General features: G+C 44.7%; 1 protein-coding gene across 3 annotated transcripts; it reads right to left on the bottom strand.

The window, feature by feature from the left end:
* Positions 1-692: 692 nt before the first annotated feature.
* LOC149274936 (integrator complex subunit 9) lies at positions 693-20,349 on the bottom strand. Of its 3 annotated transcripts, XM_089505086.1 has the most exons (18): positions 20,341-20,349; positions 16,808-16,935; positions 12,385-12,445; positions 11,004-11,066; positions 10,412-10,551; positions 9,768-9,854; positions 7,933-8,053; positions 6,999-7,133; positions 6,592-6,703; positions 6,247-6,427; positions 5,205-5,265; positions 4,785-4,956; positions 4,200-4,324; positions 3,704-3,871; positions 3,185-3,283; positions 2,734-2,899; positions 2,289-2,320; positions 693-869 (listed from the first exon to the last, which is right to left on the bottom strand). In XM_089505086.1, exons 1-18 carry the CDS (start codon positions 20,347-20,349, stop codon positions 693-695), a joined length of 2,037 nt encoding a protein of 678 aa, XP_089361212.1. The 3 variants fall into 3 exon arrangements, with proteins under 3 accessions (XP_089361212.1, XP_089361213.1, XP_089361214.1); XM_089505087.1 differs by lacking the exon at positions 2,289-2,320 and having other exon boundaries at positions 2,762-2,899; XM_089505088.1 differs by lacking the exons at positions 2,289-2,320; positions 11,004-11,066 and having other exon boundaries at positions 2,762-2,899.
* Between the last annotated feature and the right edge of the window lie 1,362 nt (positions 20,350-21,711).

Raw genomic sequence — 21,711 nt, 5'->3', positions numbered from 1 at the left:
TATTGTTCAAAAGTTTGGGGTCACTCAGCTGTTTTCATGGAAAACAAGGAAATTTCTGTCTGTAACAATTACAAAAAAGGGGTTTCTAACCATCAATTATCCTTTTAAACTTAAACTTGGATCAGCGAATACAATGTGCCATTGGAGCACAGGAGTGATGGGAGTGATAAAGGGCCTCTTCCATTAAAAATCATACGTTTCCAGCTACAATAGTCATTTACAACATTAACCCCGTCTGCGCTGGATTTCTGATCCATTTCATGTTATTTTTAATGGACAAAATCTGCTTTTCTTTCAAAAACAAGGACATTTCTAAGCGACCCCAAACTTTTGAATGATAGTCATACATAGATTAACGGCCAATTCTCAACCTATAGTCTGTTTTCTTGGAGGCCGACAACCAAGAACTAGCGGCCTTCTAAATCGGTGTAAGGATCGATTTGACTCAAAATATTGAAGAAACAAAACTAACAAAAAAAAAAAGGAAACCCTTTAAGGAAGGTAATATTTTGGGTGAATTAAAACGACGCACAGATGTATGTGAAGAGGTCAGGTTGCAAAGTAACCTAAGATTGTTTTCTTCTAGTTGAACCTTTTTTTGTGTTGGACAGTCCGTCCAGCCTCACGAGAGGGACAGTCTGTCCGTCCTACCAGTGTCCCCAAAACGGTCCGACTCATAAAAGACTCCGAATCTAGAATTTCTGGAGGAATTTCAGGACCAAGTCCCGCAGTCTGACTCTTAAGCGCTCGTCGTGTTCGCAGATTATGTGCGTGGAGTCTTCTTCGAACTGGATGAGGGTATCGGCCTCCTGCAGGTGGACGATGTGTCCCTTTGCCGTGTCCTCGATCTTCAAGTCGCTAAATCCATGCTAAGACATTTTTTTAATAACATAAAAAAAAAAAAAACGAACAAAAATTTAATAAACATAAAATAATTATAAAAAAAGATTACATGTGATTATTCAACAGGAGCATCTTGAAACGTAAAACATCACTTGGAGACTCCCCGACAACCATTAACAAACCCAAAAATAAAGAAAAAAATAAAAACAAAACTCGAATATACAGGAAATTATATATTTATACAGCGTGGCACATGTATATTTAATGCTTAATTGATCATTTATTACTGGAATATTAGTATATTCAAATATTTAATAATTTAATATATTTAATAGTACTATTTAATAGGAAGTTTTTTTTTTTTAGAAGATTAAGGCAAACATGGCGTCTGGCTAAACACAGGCAGTCTTCCGAAAAAGTATCAGCTAGACCCAATCCGCTAGGAGTTTTCATAACATTGTTGGAGATATTGAGAAATGTAATACCGTATTTGCTCGATTATAAGACGAGGTTTTTTTCAGAGCAAATGCTCTGAAAAATACCCCTCGTCTTCTAATCGGGGTCGTCTTCTAATCAGAAATCAAATAGAGGTCTGATTATGAGACTAAGATCCAGATCCCCCGCACCGCTGCAGGGGACCTGGATCCTCCTGTCTCCCCCCCCCACACTTACTTACCGGTGCTTCCTGTTGTATTGCCGGGGCAGCGGGTTGACGTCTACGCGATCCGCGTAGACAACGTCCGCTGCAGCCGGAAGGAGGTGTGGCTAGCAGCGGGGGTTGTCTGCGTCCGTCGCGGATACCTTCCCCGACTGTCAGAAATCAGAGTTCCCCGCACAGGTGCCGGAACTCTGATCTCTGACAGCCGGGAAAGGTATCCGCGACGGACGCAGACAACCCCCCGCTGCCAACTCCACCTCCTTCCGGCTGCAGCGGAAGGAGACGTCAACCCGCTGCCCCGGCAATACAGCAGGAATTTGGAAGCACCGGTAAGTGTGTGTGCGTGTGTTAAATGGGGGACATAGGGCATTTCTGGAATGCCTTATACCCCTATATGCCACTCTGGCACTTAGGGGGTTAAAAGGCATATTATGGGGCAGAGTGGCATATAGGGAGTTATAAGGCATTTCAGGAAGCAGAGTGGCGTTAAGGGGGCATTTAATAGAGCACTCTGCCTCCTGAAATGCCTTATAGAGTGCTCTATACAATGCCTTTTAACTCCCTTAATGCCACTGCCTCCTGGAATGCCTTATACCTCCCTATATGCCACTCTGCCCCATAATATGCATTTTAACCCCCTAAATGCCAGAATGGGATATAGGGGTATAAGGCATTTCTGGAGGCAGAGTGGCACATAGGGGGTCAAAAGGCATACCATGGGGCACAGTGGCATATAGAGGGTTAAAAGGCATATCATGGGCCACAGTGCCATATTGGTGTGGCAAGCCTGGGGGCAGATGTGCGTAACTGGGGGACAGGTTGGAAAATACAAGGAAATAAAAACAAAAAAAATATTTTTCTCAATCATAGCTTTTATTTAAAAAAATAGTTTACATGAATTAACATTTACTGGTAAAACTTTTTTCCTTTAGGGTCGTCTTATATTCAGGCTTTTTCTTTTTTTCCTAAGTTAATATTCAGATTTTGGGGGGTCGTCTTATAATCAGGGTCGTCTTATAATCGAGCAAATACGGTAATAATAATAGTAGTAGTAGTAGTAGTAGTAGTAGTAACAGCTCCACCTCTGGGCGAATAACTCAGAAGGAAAACACTACTCAGCAACTAAATCAGAACAAAATCGTTTATATTTATATATATTCTCTATTTTAATTGGTTTACGACCAGTTTGGTTTATCCAGCTTGTGCCCTTGGCTCCTGGGCCAAGGAAATCTGAACTGCACATAGCGTCGGCGGACTCACCTTCTCCAGCGTCTGGACGAATTGCTCTACGGGGATAGATCCGCTAAGCAGTGGTTTAAAGGGCTGGCTCTCCGGGGTTTCTTCTGTGCCTCTCTTCCTTTTCTTGTTGGACTGGGACTGGACTGGTTTTGGAGCCGGCTAAGGACAGAGAATCAAAACCTTCAAGTCAAAGCCTTTTTATACTGGGACTTCACAATACCCCCCCCCCCCCCAAAGTTATCATCCGTTCAATAAAAGCCACAAAATTGATTATATATCACCAACCACGTATAGCACCAGCAGATACCATAGCGCTATTACAAGAGGGACAGTGGAAATTAATGTTAAGTCATACTGGTAAAGAAGGAGAAGAGCTTACAATCTATTAAGCTTTAGTACATCTCTCTATGGATCTCATAAAACCAGCGTCGTTAAAAATCTCACCTTTAAGACATGCTTGTTATCTTTCGTGCACAAAACGGCCGAAACGGTCGCCAAGGAGACTCCGGGTTTAATTTCCAGCGGTACCAGGGATTCTGCAAGCTAAACAAAGACGGAACATAAAAAGAATGCACAAGAGGCATCTTCATCGCACGATAAACCAGAGGCCCCTGAAAACGACAGAAACTCATTAAAAAATACAGTTTACCTGTGAATTTTCTTATTAAGAAGTCGGAAAACGAGCCGTTTAAAGAGACAGTGCATGGGGGGGTCAACAATTTAATTTTATTTAGGCAGAATTTACTGCAGGGCAACAAAGCGCATGTCATTTACGGGGTTAAACCTGCAGACTCCTCTCTAAAGGAGTTAACACCGCCGCGCACACACGCACGATTATCTTAACGAAGGGGCATTAACCCCCCCCCGCTCAGCCCTGTGAGTGGAAATTACTGAGCAGAGTAACGCACCCCCCCCCCCCCGAGGATCCCCAAAAACGAGCAAAAAAACTCCCAAAGCACTCACCTCCGGCATGATGTCAATTTTCTCGTAGCGCCGTTTGAAAGGCAGGGATAGGACTTCAGCTCGCCGGTAGGACATGGGGGGAGGCTGGCAGTCAATCATCAGGTCGGAGCGGTGGGACTGGGAGGCCGGGGGCTGCGTGTACTGCTCCGGACACACCACGTGGAGAGGCTAAACGCAGGAGAAAAAAATATATATGATAAAAATATTTTATAATATATATAAAAAGGTTATCTTACCGTCAGAGATGAGATCGGTGGCAGCCTGTGGCAGTGCCAGCATTATCCGATTATCTTTAATATTAAAGTATTCCTCCATCGATATGAATGAAGTCCTTTTGGGGAAATGAATGAACAATTTCTACAGGAATGAAGGATTCTGGGCTGCGGTTTCCAAACCAAGGTCCCGCTTACCAGGCTTCTAAACTAGTAGTGGGCGCAGGGTACATTCTCCGGGCTGCTGGGGGGGGGGGGGGGGCGATGGAGGCAGCGTGTCTTACCTGGACTTCTTTAAGAAGTTTGGAAACTTGAATGAAGTTCAGCCGGGTGTCAATGGGGCAATAAACGCATTTCATGGCGAGCGGTTGATACGGCGCCAGAGCGTCCAGATAGGAAAAGTCCGGCTCTAAAAACACAAAAGAAAAAAAATAAATAATAATAATTACACAAAAAATATTTAAAATACCAACACATGGCGTGTGTCTCGACTCTATCATTTACTTTAAACAGGCTGATTATACGAAGGGGAATGACCAACCTCTTTCCAGAAATCATTCTTTAATAGTGTACATTTTTTTATCTAATTTATAAGAACGCTTAATCGTCATGTGACAGAGATGCAGATGCTGATAGGCTGTTGCCATAGACACTGTAAAAGCCTTATTATTCATTAAGGAGTTTCTGTGTTTTTTGGGGTTAATTAACACAGTGATCTGCTGAGGTTTCTACTCCTCTCAGGCTAAAGAGGGAAATAATGTTTTGTGTTGAGTGAAGCAGGCCATTTAAAAACGGCAGAAGAATTCTCAGATACCTCCAGGCGCCAAAAGCGCAGGAGATAATCGCAGGGTCCGTACTGTTGTGCTTACCGGTGAATATAACCGTGTTAAGGCCGGACTTGCCCCACAGCTCCATAAAGTGCACCACGTCCCCGAATCGCAGGGTAGGATGCCCCGTGAACACCACGCAGGGCTGTTTGAAGTCATTACTGAAGTCGCCGTGTATACTGGGATAGTGCTTCAGCTTGTTGGTTTGTATCAACTGAAACAGAAAAGGAACAACAATTTTCCATTAGGCGTACAGACACAGCCGCTATGTCTACAGTTATGCAAGCTTTACTTTACTAAGAGGGTGGTAGATAAGTGGAACAGCCTCCCAGAAGAAGTGGTAGAGGGTAATACAGTGCAGGTATTAAACATCCATGGGATAGACGTACGGCTCCTGAATCTAAGACGAGACCAACAAACAATTATAGATACACACATACAGAACCAACAGCAAGGTCCTACCTCAGCATGAGGGAAAGGCGGCTCCGGCAGGTAGACCTTCGACTGCTTGTTATGACACAACCTAGAAGGGATAGACAGACCATATCGCGTTCTGAGAACCACCGCTGCCACCTAGTGGTGAACGAAATACATTGCAGAATATCTCGTACAAAATAATAATTAAAAAAAAGCGCGTCTTTTGGAATCCTTTAAAGGCCAACTTTAGCATTTAAATAATATAATATATATATAAATAAATATTTATAAATATAATATATAAATAAATATTATAATATAATATATATAAATAATGTAATAATAAAACAAATTATAAATAATATAAAAATAATTATATATATATATATATATATATATATATATATATATATATATAAAAATATATATATATATATATATAAAAATATATATATATATAAATATATATTTTTTCTTTATTTTTTTTACAGGTACCAGTTCATGGAGAATTCTGATTACTAAGCTATGTATTGATATAATGGCAAAACACCCCATAGCGTTAAAAAAAAAAGAAAAAAAAAAAAAGAAGAAGATTTAAGAGGGGAGAAATTCCTTTAAGACTTTTCATTGCAGGGAGCGCTGTCTATACAGAAATAAACAGCATTGCTGGGAATTGGATGTGCTACGGTAGAGGGCATCGTTTACGAGGAGGGGAGAGAGGAGATGCGTGGAACGGGCACAGTGGATCTCTATGAGAAGTCAGGCGCCTTGAAAGAACCCAAGAAGTGGACGCAGTGATAGCAGGAGAGTTGGGGAGGTTGCAGGGGAGGAGAAGCCATTGCTTTAAATGAGAAATGTGTATATGACGGAGGGCTGTTAACCCACATAGAAATGGTGGATATTTCCAGTGTGTTCGTAGCTTGTTCTCGCATCATTAGATAGACCTGGGCTGGTCAGGTCCTGGTTCAGACTCTACGGTCTTTGTAATTTAAGGCTTAGATTTGAGGAGCTTCAATTAGTCTTTAATATCTATTTCTTGATTAATTAAACCCATCCCTTATTCGAGTTTCGAACAGGTAGAACCTACCACTCAGCAAAGATCTGGGAGAACTCCAGGGAGCTGTTGGCCACCGGAGAGATGAAGTAGAAAGGGACGTTGGAGAGGCCGGCAGAGTCTATGTATTGGTACAGGCACTCTAACAGGTCATAGATGACCCCTGACGGGTAACAAGGTACCAGCACGTTGCCGCCGTTGCGTATGGTCATGGCTGCAGATGAGGAAAGATAGGATGAAGTCAAATGACCGACGAAAGCCAAATATACAATACATGCGCAAGAAAGAATAATACAAAAAAAAAAGCCATGCATGGTTGCCACCTGCGCAGGTCAGCATTTTTTATGTCTGTCTTGTACAAGCATGAGGTTAACTTACCCAGGTTACTACAAAACTCTCCCACCATGCCGTCGGGGTTGGCCGTGGGAATCTGGGTGAGTCCGGTCAGCAGGAGGACGTCGCTGTTCTTCAGAGACGTCTGGTCCATGGCCTGAGACGAAGAGCATTAAAGAACGTTAACATCAACTGGAAGGAGAGCTGCAGCTTCTCCACCCCTGGTCTCCATCATGCAGCCCGTCCTCACTAACGAAGCCGCTTTGTTAATACAGATTCCCCGGCTACCTGAATTCATAAACGAAGCTTTTATGATTGCAGCGTTAAGAATGTTCTATGGAAAAGGATTAGTAATTGTATCATTTACAAAATACCTGCATATTCATTCTGCAGACAACGCGTGGTGTACAGGACTGGGGATAACGATCAGGGACACACGGCGGTTACGGTACCTGCGGGTGAGTGGTAAGGAGGGATGATCCCGACACGTAGGAAACCTTCTCATGATGCGATTGGATGATCCAGTTGCAGCTGCCGAGGGCATAACCGGAGCTCAGAGGGGTTACCTGCACCACGCCAAACAGCTCCTGCAGGGGGGGGGGGGCATAACCGATGAGTATAGCTACGGGCACACCTGGAAACATCAGGACTTCAACTACCCGGAGCCTTCCCTTCTGGGGATGCGGATAGGTGGCCCAGGTGACGTCGGCCGGCCGCTATAAGTGCTTTTACCAGGGATGCAAGGGTTAACTACCGCATCATACCGCACTATTCTGTTAACAGTTAAAACCTAAACAAGATATAAGATTGTACAGAGGGGTGGAATCTGTGGAATGGGGGGGGGGGATTACTTTAGGTCAACGGGGGTACTGGGTCCACTTAGCTTTATCTCCAAGAATGATTTGGATCGGTTTATTTTCCCAAAGCGCTGCATAAAATGACGCGTATCGGGTCCACGCTATCTTTAACGTATAGCTACCCCTAATCATATCAGTAGAGGTGAAGAATCAAAAATAGGTAACGTCGAAACGATATCCGAGGGTCTTTAGATTGAATCAGCGCGACACGTACAAAGGCCGGGATTAAGATCGTTAAATAATAGGGGGGACAGTACGCCAAACGGGGTCTTTAAATTGTAGATTTGTCCTTTGCCGCTGTTTGACGAAGAGCGAAACTCCTGGTTGGAGTTCATACTATTTATTGGGCCAACATGGAGGAAAGGAGGAAAGGAGAAAAGACAGAGGGACACGAGCTTTCGGGATCTCTTTGAGGTCTAACGGAACCGAGAAACCTCTCAGGCGACTTAATCAGAGCGCGCTGAGATACGAGAGCGCCGAACGTGTTTAACATGCGCGGGAAGCGGCCGGCGCCTATCCCAATACTCACTATCTTCTGCGAGTATCCGACAAGCTGGATCTTACTGAGGGCGGCATTCACCTCCTGCATGGAGTAACACTTCCTCCACGTGAAGACCTCCACGGCGTCCTTCAGAGGAGCGGGGAGTAGTCTGCAAGAAAAGAGGGAGGCGAGATACGTGCGACATCAATACCAGCGCGGGCCCCGTACGACGTGAATACCTGGTGGAACTTCTTAAATGGGGGGTCCAGACACGTTAGCCTATCGATGACCCCCCCACACCTGGAATGGAAACCCAAAACATTACAGATAATCTGGCCCTCCCCACCATGAAAAAGGAGGGTCTCTACTTACAAGCCGACCACGCGGCGGCCGACGGGTTAAATCAGATTGATTTCTTAATCTGAGTTTTTAAGTGACCGCCAACCTTGAGACAAGTCTTAATCTCAAACGATTCTAGCCGTGGAGCGTCTGCCAAGGAACGAAGCCGTCAGTTTGCTTTCCGACGCGTTAAGACAGACGCCATTAGTTGTTGAAACCTCTACCGCTTATAACCTCTCATGGCTATCTGACCGACGAAAGCCCCATACGGGGAAATCCTTCAAACCCCCTACTCTGCCAAGCTTTACCGAAAGTTTATCCCATAAATCAATAGAACTGCACCTTTACTTAGTTCCTCGCACAAAGAGACGACGCCATTAGCGGGTCAGGATATTCGCTTTTGACGGAAAGGGCTTCTCCAGCACAAAATTTATTTGTTTTAACCAATTACGTTCGCTTAAAAAAGCAGACATTTTTCAGGGGTCTTTTATACCTGGTGGGTGTTGAGCTCCGAGCCTCAAAACAGAACAGGATTTATGTAAAACCTTGTTTTTAACACATGATTTAACCAAGTTCAACCATTTAATTCCTGGCCCTGTTTATTGCCCTTGAGGCCTGGAGTTTGACCTCTATGGTGGCTTCTTCGTTGGCCACGGCCGAAACCTCTAGTTGAGGCTATTTAAAGATTAGCATCTGCCATAAAGCATATTAGTCATGCTTTATGGCAACGCTAATGAAGTCCAAAATATCCCACGACTGACAACAATGGCGGCCTCCAGGACGGCAGATAAAGTGAGTTTATTGGAACAAAATGAGATAAACATTATACCACTGTATACAGCGCTGGGGGGTTATATTACTGTATACAGCGCTGGGGGTTATATTACTGTATACAGAGCTGGGGGGTTATATTACTGTATAGAGCGCTGGGGGTTATATTACTGTATACAGCGCTGGGGGGTTATATTACTGTATACAGCGCGGGTGGTTATATTACTGTATACAGCGCGGGTGGTTATATTACTGTATACAGCGCGGGTGGTTATATTACTGTATACAGCGCGGGTGGTTATATTACTGTATACAGTGCTGGGAAGGGGTTATATTTTATGACCATCTCTTTTAAAAGGGTCCCAGGCAGAACAATACATTATAAACTTATCACATATAAAACATCAGTAAAGTAAATGTTACTATCTGCCTGAAGAAGAAAAATAATCTGCTGTAACCATTTAAATTTATGAGCCTGCATAAAAAAACTACAATAACTATAAAACAAATAAAAAATATAAGCGACACCATATGCAAATTAAATATACCCCAGCTGCAGTTCATCTGCATACACCGTAAATTCAGAACACATCTTTTCCCCTGATCTACAGATTTTTGGGGCTAAAGGATTACGTCAGGGAAGGGTTGAGGCATTTAACAGCACCAGGAGTTCAGCAGACTAGGTGGAACAGCACCTTTAAATGTACAATAGTCACAGATGTGAATGAAGGCTTTGGCAGAGATTAGAGAGATTAAACGGTGGCTGTCGGTACCTCTGCACTTCCTTATGCTTCCACATGGTGGCAGTCTGAGCCTTCGGAACGCGCTCAACGAAATTAACCAACTCCTCCATCAGGAGCCTGCAACGAGAAGCATTACAGACAGAAATAACGGTGAACATAGGAATACATTGCAAAAGTGCGAATGAAAGACAAGAAAAGAGAGGAACAAAAGAGAGAAAAAAAGAGGGCAAAAAAAGGCGAGAGTGAGAAAGAAGAAGAGAGGAGAGCGCGAGAGAAAGAGAGAGAAAAGAAAATTGTGGCGACGGTCCTTGTGTGACCATTCCTGGTTCCACGAAGAACAGCCACAGATCGGAGGAGCGTAAAGCGGCAGGAAAAAGAATCCCGGCCTCCTGCGCGTCCCTTCTTTACAGCGCCCGGAAACACTGGCTGGAAACTCTGTTGCCCAAAAGATCTGCAGGACTATCGTCTATCCCGTGACGTAGCATGCGTGAGGTCTAGAACGACGGCGGAGGAGTTCATTCTAATCGGACACTTAAAATATCCGAAAATAATAATAATATAAAAAAGTCTAATCCAGTGGGCAGCAGTTTATTCACTAAATGGTGTTAAAAATAATAAAGATGGAGAAGAGGGATAAATCGTGTGTATGTCGTGCTTTTCTTTTTATGTTCTACCTCCCGATCTGAACGGTGGGCTCTGTGGCGTAGACCGTCCCGGTGAATCCGGTGCGCTCGGTGATGTACGGCAGAGCCATCATACAGTGATAGTTAGAGATGAGAATCACATCTACGGTAGACAGATCTATCAACTCCGTCTGGAAGCAGAGAACAGAATATTAAACGTGCCTGCGGCGGGCGGCTTCGGAGAGCCATCCATCTGGCAGCGCAACAGACTCGACGGATGCCGTCTAAACATAGAGTCTAAAAGGGACTCCTCGGTCAAAGTTTAACTGTACTGAGAGGGTGGTAGATAAGTGGAACAGCCTCCCAGCAGAAGTGGTAGAGGGTAATACAGTGAGGGTATTAAACATGCATGGGATAGACATCCGGCTCCTGAATCTAAGACGAGACCAACGACTGATTAAGGTTTGATCTGCCAGTTGCCCCATCTGACAACTAATTGCCCGAGGCTTAAACACAACCCTACAGCTAAAATGCAAAATTTAAACTGATTCATAAAAACCCCAAAATGTTCCGTATAGAGGAGAACTTTAATAAAATAATCACTGGATTGCGGATGTTCCTGAATCACCGGGTCCATACTCACTTCTGGCAAACAGAATTCCGGCACGGAATCTACGAATACCCGACCGGAACACTCCTTCAGCTCCTGGAAACCAGAACAAACCCAACTATTATCCTCCGCAGGTCTCCCGGTTATCTCCAATCGCTGTCGGCAAGAACGGCAAGTGGCGGGGCAACGCATGGTCCCATATCCCATAATGCAATAGGAAGTAAAAGAAAAGGCCACCTCCCCCAAAAACATTGAGGGCATATTAGGGTTACATGGAATATATAGATTGTAAGCTCCTTCTGTACCGGTATGTTTAACGTGTTAATGATATTTAAATTGTCTCATTTACTTTCCCTGCACCCTACAGTAACAGCGCTACGGAACCTGCCTGCGCTATACACACGACCGTTCAAAAGTTTGGGGTCACTCCGCTTTTTTCATGGAAAAGGAGGACATTTCTGGCTGTAACGTAATTGCAAAAAGGGTTTTCTAACCATCATTTAGCCTTTTAAACTTAGCTCAGTGAACACAACGTGCCATTGGAACACAGGAGTGATGGGAGTGATAAAGGGCCATTGGAACACAGGAGTGATGGGAGTGATAAAGGGCCATTGGAACACAGGAGTGATGGGAGGGATAAAGGGCCATTGGAACACAGGAGTGATAAAGGGCCATTGGAACACAGGATTGATGGGAGTGATAAAGGGCCATTGGAACACAGGAGTGATGGGAGTGATAAAGGGCCATTGGAACACAGGAGTGATGGGAGGGATAAAGGGCCATTGGAACACAGGAGTGATGGGAGGGATAAAGGGCCATTGGAACACAGGAGTGATGGGAGTAATAAAGGGCCATTGGAACACAGGAGTGATGGGAGTGATAAAGGGTCATTGGCGCACAGGAGTGATATAGGGCCATTGGAACACAGCAGTGATGGGAGTGATAAAGGGTCATTGGAGCACAGGAGTGATAAAGGGCTGTTGGGACACAGGAGTGATGGGTGATAGAGGGCCATTTCCAGCTACAAGTCAATTACAACATTAACCCCGTCTGCGCTGGATTTCTGATCCATTTCATGTTATTTTAATGGGGAAAATCGGCTTTTCCTTCATTTCTACGTGACCCCAAACTTTTGAATGGTAACATCAAACAGTTCACGGAACGCAGAGATGTTGAGTGACGAGTCTTTTCTTCATACGATCGTCTGGGTTTCCTCCTTGGCCCCCATACAATCGTTAAACCTTGAGATAAAATCAATTGTGTCAATGCCAAGACTTTACTACAAGAAGCTGACGGCCGTAATGCTCCTGGAGTCCGTCCAGGGGGCCGATTATGGGTGGGCTTGGCTTTTGTTAGCTGGTCTCGGGTTACAGGATCTGTTAGAAGACAACGGCTTTCCACACAGCAGCTTTACCTTCTCAAACTGCGTATTCCCGTCTTTGGTGACCCATCCGGGAAGTTTGGACAAGCGGGGGCTGCAAAGCAAGAATTTTTTTTAATTATTATTTATTTATTTATTATAAAAAAAAAAAAAAACAAGTCCCTCCCACCCTCCCAACCAGAAGCTGTTGTACAAAGAGTCTGAATGTCAGATGGAACGCTGAAGAAGAGACATCTGAGGTCTCAAAAGCTCATGTAACTTTACATTCATATTCACGTCATTTAATAATGTTTTTTTTCTCCATGTTTATACCTTTATCTATGCGACGTTCCATCAAGTCGTCTTTCTTAATTCTCTGTCTAAATAGTTTTATTTTTGAACCAAATCGTCAAAATTGTACACTGTCCATATAGAAACATTTATGAAATAACACAAAATATACACCACTGTCCAAAAGTTTGGGGTGACTTAGAAATCTCCTTGTTTTTGAAAGAAAAGCACATTTTGTCCATTAAAATAACATGAAACGGATCAGAAATCCAGCGAAGACGGGGTTAATGCTGTAAATGTCCATTGTAGCTGGAAACGGCTGATTTTTAATGGAATCTCTTCATAGTCATACAGAGACCCTTTATCACTCCCATCACTCCTGTGTTCCAATGACCCTTTATCACTCCCATCACTCCTGTGTTCCAATGGCCCTTTATCACTCCCATCACTCCTGTGTTCCAACGGCCCTTTATCACTCCCATCACTCCTGGGTTCCAATGGCCCTTTATCACTCCCATCACTCCTGTGTCCCAATGGCCCTTTATCACTCCCATCACTCCTGTGTTCCAATGGCCCTTTATCACTCCCATCACTCCTGTGTCCCAATGGCACATTGTGTTCGCTGATCCAAGTTTAAGTTTAAAAGGCTATGTAATTATGTTACAGCCAGAAATGTCCTTGATTTCCACAAAAACAGCTGAGTGACCCCAAACTTTTGAACGGTAGCGTATATATTATATTAGGGCTGCAACTAACAATTATTCGAATAAAAAAATAAATGTAAATTTTTCGTTTATTTAAAATAATTGGATGTTAAAAACAAACAGCAGAATACAAAAAACTTTGAGAAAAATGCATTTCTTGTTTTTATTTCCCAACCTGCCCCCCCAGTTATGCGCATCTGAGCCCAGGCTTTCCACATTGCTTCCCAGATATGCCCTATACCCCCCCGATATGCCATAGAAGCCCCGTCGGAAGTGGAGGACAGTAGCGGAGGATGTCTGTGCGCATCGCACAGCCGCACGCCAGCTGTCAGAGAGGAGGATCCGGGTCTCCTGCAGCGCTGCGGAGGATCTGGATCTTAGTGTTTGAGGTCGAGTTATAAGACGCAGGGTATTTTTCAGGGCATTTGCTCTGAAAAAACCCTCATGTTATATTCGATAAAATCGATTCAACTAATCCATAATGAAATTTGTTGGCAATGATTTTATATATATACAGTAATATAACGGTCGCATATACATTCTCAACGTTGATGCAGGAAGTGGAGATCACGTCTGCCGCATCTACATCAACGCTGCAAAACTAAAGTTTAGGTTAGGACGGTGGGAGCCTCCTACCATACATTAAATGTAAAAAAAAAAAATAAAAAAAAAAATTTTTTTTCTTTAAAATAGCACCAGGTGCGGCTTATAAATCGGGAGCGGCCTATATTCGAGCCAATACAGTATATATGAATGGTAGTGTATACATTATATATATATATATATACACACACACACACACACACATATATATATATGAACGGTAGCGTATACATTATAGATATATATATGAACGGTAGCGTATACATTATAGATATATATATGAACGGTAGCGTATACATTATAGATATATATATGAACGGTAGCGTATACATTATAGATATATATATGAACGGTAGCGTATACATTATAGATATATATATGAACGGTAGCTTATACATTATAGATATATATGAACGGTAGCCTATTTACTGGTTTTAAACTCTTTTCTCGTGGAGATTCTTTCCTGTCAGGATCTTTGAATTGTCGGGAAGTTGCAGTAACGCAGACGTCAGGACAGAAGTGTGATGGATGAGTATCTGCAGACGGCAAACGTCGATGGGCGCTCACACCGCTCGTGACAGATAATGGTTAGACTTTAACAGCAACCGTCCCAGGCTTCCCGGTATCAGGCAGAGCGTTATTTAACGCCGCTTCACAAAATCATTAAACAAACAGAGCTCATCGGCATCATTTTTATACCCTTTCCATGCAAAACATACTTTTCACTAGAAGCACAAGCCCACTACGGGGTTAAACCGACTCCATTACGCTTGGTAGGATAAAGATGTATTCTAGAATCCAAACCCTTTCGCATTACACAGCCGGTCACTCTTATAAGCGACATATCTGGAAGGGTAAAGCTCAGCGATCAAGCTGCAGCTTCTCCTCAAACGGGTTAAAGCATAGAAGGATCAAATCAGGAATCTAGTACATGCAACCGGCTGCTTTATGTAGCTGCCATTTTTTAATGGTTATTTTTAAAAACCAAAAATCAGACCAGACCCCCCCAAAAAGGGCTTTCAATTTAACCCCTTCAGTACCCTAAATGCTATTTTTATTATGCTATTTTATTCCTATGTCAACGTAATCAAGATTCCACTTTTTAGTGTTTGCGCAGAAAGAACGCTGAGCGATGAACAATCATTATGTGGATGTCAGGGCACTCAGAAGTCCGTGCGGCTACGGAAAGAGGCAGGACGTACCAGTACGTCCTAAGCGACGTCTTGTCTCACCTTTAATAGACATGCGCTTACATCAACGGGGTAGCGGAGGGGTTAAGGAGAGTTCGGATTAGATAAACGAGATCTAAGATTGGGGCACACCGACACAATGGCGGAATCCCGAACATGCTATTTTATACAGGATTTGCATCAATTACCAAAAAATAAATAAAATAAATTATGTATATATATATATGCAAAAAATTATGGGATCCCTGCTAAGATACACAGGGGAGCCCATGTAACCATCTGCGAGGAATCAAGAAGCGAGTTATAATCCGGCTAATGTGTATTTTATACTTGATTTTGTTTATTCGGTATAATTACGGGATATAACCCTCTGGTGTATAGAACTCATAGCGGTCATATAACCAGATCATCTAGCGGCCCGGTGCATTGATGCGATGAGACCCCCTTTCCGAATCACCTTTTACAGTTAACTCTCATTATTACCGTCGTTGGCGGACAAAGATCAACCCTTACTCGTAGAGCGATCGAATTCCCATTTTTGGGGTTGTTTTTTTGTTTTATTTTTAGAGTGGAACCGCAAACCAGCAGAGCGCTGTGAAATACCCTAAAGGGGGTTCAAGAGAAACGTCACGCCAACATCCCAATAACCTTTCTTTTTCTTTATTAAAATGACCCCAGCAGCGAGGTATCCTGGCCTAGGATGGCCTAGGGTTAAGGGGGCAGCAAACTGCCCTCGGGGGTGATCAGGCCTCCCGGTGCCCCACTGCTCAATGGACCGGGTATAGGGGGGACCTTTGTTCTCCCCATACGATCCATTGAGAGAGGGTGGTAGGTAAGTGGAACAGCCTCCCAGCAGATGTGCCAGACATTTATAAGGGTCTGATCTGTCGTCACTGTTACAGGGTCACCGTACCCAAGGCTGGGTCCCCCTGTTTGAGGGCTGAGGAATCACCAGTCAGTCCCTCATACGGATCGCACTCAGCTATCCCCGGATCATCCAGACCACCATTCGTAGCAAACCAAGAAGAACTCTCTTTATTACAAACACACAGAACTTATATACAAGCTCAATGCAATGTGCACCGAACCCAACCCCCACTCCCATCAGCCACATCCCATCACAAATCCCATCAGTATACAGGGGATGTATCAGGTGAGGGGATTACAGAATACAATGGGTTCCCCCACCTGTGTTATCCCCCCTGTAGTGCGGGGGCCGTCTGGGCAGACAGGGCTGTGCTGGCTGATTAAGAGCCCCAGCCAGATTATAGGATCGTCTCTTTGAAGGCTGGAGCTGAATCCACATCAGTCTCTGGGCCGGTTACACAATAAACACAATATAATATATTACCGGGTCACGGTATACAGAACCGGACACAAAAGTGCTCCGTGACCCGGCTAAACTTCTTATGACACATGAGCCAGCTAGCCTGGCCCTGTCACAGTCACATTCTATGTTTCCGCTACCAGTAAGCGGCGATAGATAACATCTACAAGCTGGGGGGGGGAAATTCTGGGAAAAGTACCAAATTGGTGCTTTAGGAATTCTCCTTGAAATGGATTATTTGTCATAATGAAGAAAATCATAATTTTTCCATTAAAAATAATAAAAAAAATGGTTGTAGACAGGGGGCGACAGACAGCTCCCGACACACGCTGAGACGGGCGGCTTGCGCGTCGGCGACGTACCTGTAGACGAGAGGCAGCGGCAGGAAGCTGAGCGCCGACGTCATGTCCAAGCTGCAGTCCAGCATGACGGTGGTGGACTTGAACTTGAGGATGTTGCAGGGCAGAGTCGGGTGACCGGACAGGCAGTACTGCAGCGAGATAAATAACGAAACACCCCCCCCCTCGTTAACAGTCTGGAGCAACAGGAGCATCAAATATTAAAGAGCTGGCGGTGAACAGCGGTCGGGGGAAAGCACGGCTCGGGGGTGAGAGATGAAAGGAGTCCGCTGGCTGCGTGACAAGGGCTAATGTGCAGCGCCCGGCTCCAATTATCGCTGCATTAACCGCCGCTAAATTGTTTTACTGCACTTAACCGGACCAGAGTTTATCCTCGGTCAGCGGTCTCTGCTGCCCCGTACGCCAACTGCTCTCATTTAAAGGGCCGGTAACACCAAACGACTGCTCACTTCATCTCGTCTTCTGCGAAGACAGCTTTGGGACGGGGTCTATAGTTAAAGAGGAGCCCCCCCCCCCCCGCTAAATGATTTTATTATCAGTATCCAATTAAAAGTAAGTCTCTAAAATTGTGGTGACTCATAAAAGTTTATTAGCATCGCCATAAATCATCAGCTCAGTGAGGTGTTTGAGGCAGGAAAGTCACCCAAAATATCTCATGACTGACAGCAACGGCGGCTCCATATTACTGTATACAGCGCTGGGGGGTTATATTACTGTATACAGCGCTGGGGGTTATATTACTGTATACAGTGCTGGGGGGTTATATTACTGTATACAGCGCTGGGGGGTATATTACTGTATACAGCGCTGGGGGGTTATTACTGTATACAGCGCTGGGGGGGTTATATTACTGTATACAGCGCTGGGGGTTATATTACTGTATACAGCGCTGGGGGTTATATTACTGTATACAGTGCTGGGGGGTTATATTACTGTATACAGCACTGGGGGGTTATATTACTGTATACAGCGCTGGGGGGTTATATTACTGTATACAGCGCTGGGGGGTTATATTACTGTATACAGTGCTGGGGGGTTATATTACTGTATACAGCGCTGGGGGTTATATTACTGTATACAGTGCTGGGGGTTATATTACTGTATACAGCGCTGGGGGGTATATTACTGTATACAGCGCTGGGGGTTATATTACTGTATACAGCGCTGGGGGGTTATATTACTGTATACAGCACTGGGGGGGTTATATTACTGTATACAGCGCTGGGGGTTATTACTGTATACAGCGCTTGGGGGTTATATTACTGTATACAGCGCTGGGGGTTATATTACTGTATACAGCGCTGGGGGGTTATATTACTGTATACAGCGCTGGGGGGTTATATTACTGTATACAGCGCCGGGGGGTTATATTACTGTATACAGCGCCGGGGGGTTATATTACTGTATACAGCGCCGGGGGGTTATATTATTGTATACAGCGCTGGGGGTTATATTACTGTATACAGCGCTCGGGGGGGTTATATTACTGTATACAGTGCTCGGGGGGGTTATATTACTGTATACAGCGCTCGGGGGGGTTATATTACTGTATACAGTGCTGGGGGGTTATATTACTGTATACAGCGCTCGGGGGTTATATTACTGTATACAGCGCTTGGGGGGTTATATTACTGTATACAGCGCTCGGGGGGGTTATATTACTGTATACAGTGCTGGGGGGGTTATATTACTGTATACAGCGCTTGGGGGGTTATATTACTGTATACAGCGCTCGGGGGGGTTATATTACTGTATACAGTGCTCGGGGGGGTTATATTACTGTATACAGCGCTCGGGGGGGTTATATTACTGTATACAGTGCTGGGGGGGTTATATTACTGTATACAGCGCTCGGGGGGTTATATTACTGTATACAGCGCTTGGGGGGTTATATTACTGTATACAGCGCTCGGGGGGGGTTATATTACTGTATACAGTGCTGGGGGGGTTATATTACTGTATACAGCGCTTGGGGGGTTATATTACTGTATACAGCGCTCGGGGGGTTATATTACTGTATACAGCGCTCGGGGGGGTTATATTACTGTATACAGCGCTCGGGGGGGTTATATTACTGTATACAGCACTCAGGGGGGTATTATTGTCGGGGGGGGGGTAATCAGTGAATACATGGGACTTTAAAAAGCTGACTGATAAATCAAACAAAACCTTGATCAGCTTCTAAATCTGGAATCGTTATTTCCCAGGCAGGTAATGAAACGGTTACAGGAAAGTTACGTAGAAACACAGCGAGCTGAAGTCACAGATTTGTCTGAACCCGGATACATAATTAACCATTTATTTTATTAGATACTTGTTTGCATATAAATTTAAACAACTTTCTAGTCTGGTTTTATTTAGAAAGTGCTAAAAGGCATCATGAAGAAAATCTCAATTTAAAGGGACGGTGTAACGGTACGGTAAGACATCAGCCGAACACAACTCCCCAACCCCCTGCTTGACAAGAGGTGTGTTTGGATGGCGTTTTCAGGTCTAACATTATAAGACACATCTCCTGGTGGATGGAGAGATAAAAAAATCAAAGAATATCAAGGGTCCGTAATGCTGAGATACCCCCCCTGAGGCTATATGTATAGGGCATATAATATACGCAGCCTCGGTTCAAAGCTTACAACCCAAACAGCCTTATTCTGGTAGTCTTGTTAAAAATAAACGAAAATAACGCAATCAGCCGAGTATAAAAAAAAAAAAAACAGCTGAAAGGTACAAAAGCAATTTTAAATTATATTAATATTAATAATTTATTTTACGCGTTCGGCACCAGTCATAAAGTTACGGAGATTTAAAGGGGCCGCAGAGGACTCAATCACGGAAAAATAAAAAACTGGAAAATCATCTTAAGTTTGTTAGTTCAGCAGTTAGTTAGTTACTGTTATTAAATAAATAAAAAACAATACAATAAAATGATAAATATATAAATGGGCCAGGGATTCTAAAGACTGATAAAAGTTTGTGTCTTTATAGCAGGAAAAAGGTAAATTCTGAGAATGTGGTTTTAATGCCAACGGACCGGGTCTGGTTACCCCATGGAACAGTTGCTATGGCGATAGGACTAACACCAAAATCAGCATCCTATATCGTGCATCAAATAACTACATTCATAAGCTAAGGGAATAAAACAAACCAATATATCTATATATATATATATAGCGCACAGCACTTTATAAACCATCCCCCTTTCATGCAAACCAGGCCCTACACATCATACAGCCCCGCGGTATATGGTGGTGCTATATATGAATAAATAACAACATGCTGGGCAGCATGCCCGTTAGGCACATGTTTACCTGCATGCTGCCAACATGCTACTCTAGCAGCCCATTAGTACACAGACTAATGCTTACTTAAACCAGCCGGGGAAAGTATTAATAGTATTATTAGTATTTTAATAGCAGTTATAATGGAATTATGACCGTTATTATTATTGTTGTTATTATTATTATTATTATTGTTATTCCGTACGGTTGAAAGGCTATAAAATAATAACAGGCGGATATTCAGCACCAATTCCTCACCAGCTTCATTCTCCACTTGTCCAGAGCACAAATGCCCGCTTCCTGTTAGCGCAAAGGCTCTTGGGATTTGTAGTCACGCCGCCACGCTGTACGTCACTATGACGCATTACGTCCGGGCTCCAGACACGCACGGTGTTTGTGTTATCTCCCTCCCTGTCTCTGTGCGCGTGAGAGGCTGGAGGAGGCGTGGCCTGACTCGCCGCGTTGCATTCTGGGACGTGTAGTCTGTTTCCCGCAGTGTTGCTGTCGCTCCCCGGGGAGAAGCCGACGGTGCCGGAAACTACAAGTCCCAGAGTCCCGCGGATTTTTCGGCTGGGAGCTGCGCGGTGCTGAGTGTCAAGATGGCGGCTGGGTGGCAGACAAAGACAAGTCGGGTTCGGATGTGAGCGGCTGGGTGATCGCGGGGATCTGCAGCTCAGAGGGCGGCCACCGTCACCCTCCCGGACTCCCGTCTGCACCCCCAGGAGGCCGCAAGGATAAGGCTGTTGGCCGGCACCTCGGGAAGGTGAGACAGAGGCAGCAGCTCCTGCCCCGCACTCCTGTCACTCAGAAAAGTTCGCGCAGCCAGTCGCCGGCCGCGCGCATGGCGCCTGCATAGACCGGAGAGGGGCTGCTGGTGCTGTGGCAGCTCTTTCCGTGTTAGTGGGCTTCGCGCCGGGTGGCAGCCGTGACTGGCGCCTCCGTGGTCTCCAGGAGCTGAGTTGGTGTGCTGTGCAGCTTGTGTCACTAGTTGTGCGGATCTGAGGCACTTTGCTGCGCGCTGGGCTGTGTCTGTCAGGGTTGTGCTGCTGCTTTGTGCGCCTGGGTTGTGTTGCTCGGTTGTGTTCTGGCTCTTTTTACCCCTCTGGTTGGCAGCTCTGCCCATTTTACTGGTTGGCATTGGAGTGGCAGCCCTGACTTTGGGTGGGTGTGCTTTTGCTCCTCTGGGTGGCACTGAGGTGGCAGCTCTGGCAGTTGGGGTCCTTTTGCCCCTCTGGGTGGCAGCCCTGGCTCTGGGTGGGGGTCCCTTTGCCCCTCTGAGTGGCTGACTGGGGTGCAGTGTATTGTGCATCACTTGTGGGTTTCGCGGACCCCCTTTTGGCGCGTTGCGGTTTGTCTATTATGACGCGGTACTGTATAATCTGACCCTGCAGCGTCAGTTTGTGGCAGCCCCATAGGCAGTGGTGCAGTACAACATCCCTGCTTTCTTACAGGTTATCCCGTTAACACGACCGTCGCTTCTGTTCATTAAACGTGTGTATATATATATATATATATATATATATATGTTGGTGTTTAACCCCTGCCCTGCTGTACTCCCTGCGCGGCATCTTATTCCCACATAATGCGTAATAGAGCAACATGCGTTAGGATTATAAAGTGTTTGCCGGG

Source organism: Sceloporus occidentalis, unplaced genomic scaffold, assembly GCF_023333645.1.
Source record: "Sceloporus occidentalis isolate IW3139 unplaced genomic scaffold, rSceOcc1.0.p SCAF_309, whole genome shotgun sequence".
NCBI classification, from domain to species: Eukaryota; Metazoa; Chordata; class Lepidosauria; order Squamata; family Phrynosomatidae; genus Sceloporus; species Sceloporus occidentalis.
The sequence above is the reverse complement of the archived record's forward strand: the minus strand, read 5'-3'. Positions and strand labels throughout refer to the sequence as shown.

Bases quoted from the DNA above. Each gene is read 5' to 3' on its own strand.
- LOC149274936 (XM_089505086.1), bottom strand. The intron at 12,446-16,807 runs GTACGTCGCCGA...CTTGCTTTGCAG, and splicing joins CCGCTGCCTCTCGTCTACAG to CCCCCGCTTGTCCAAACTTC. The intron at 2,321-2,733 runs AGATTTCCTTGG...TGTATTTTCCAA, and splicing joins GCCGACGCTATGTGCAGTTC to CCTGTCCCCCAGTTACGCAC.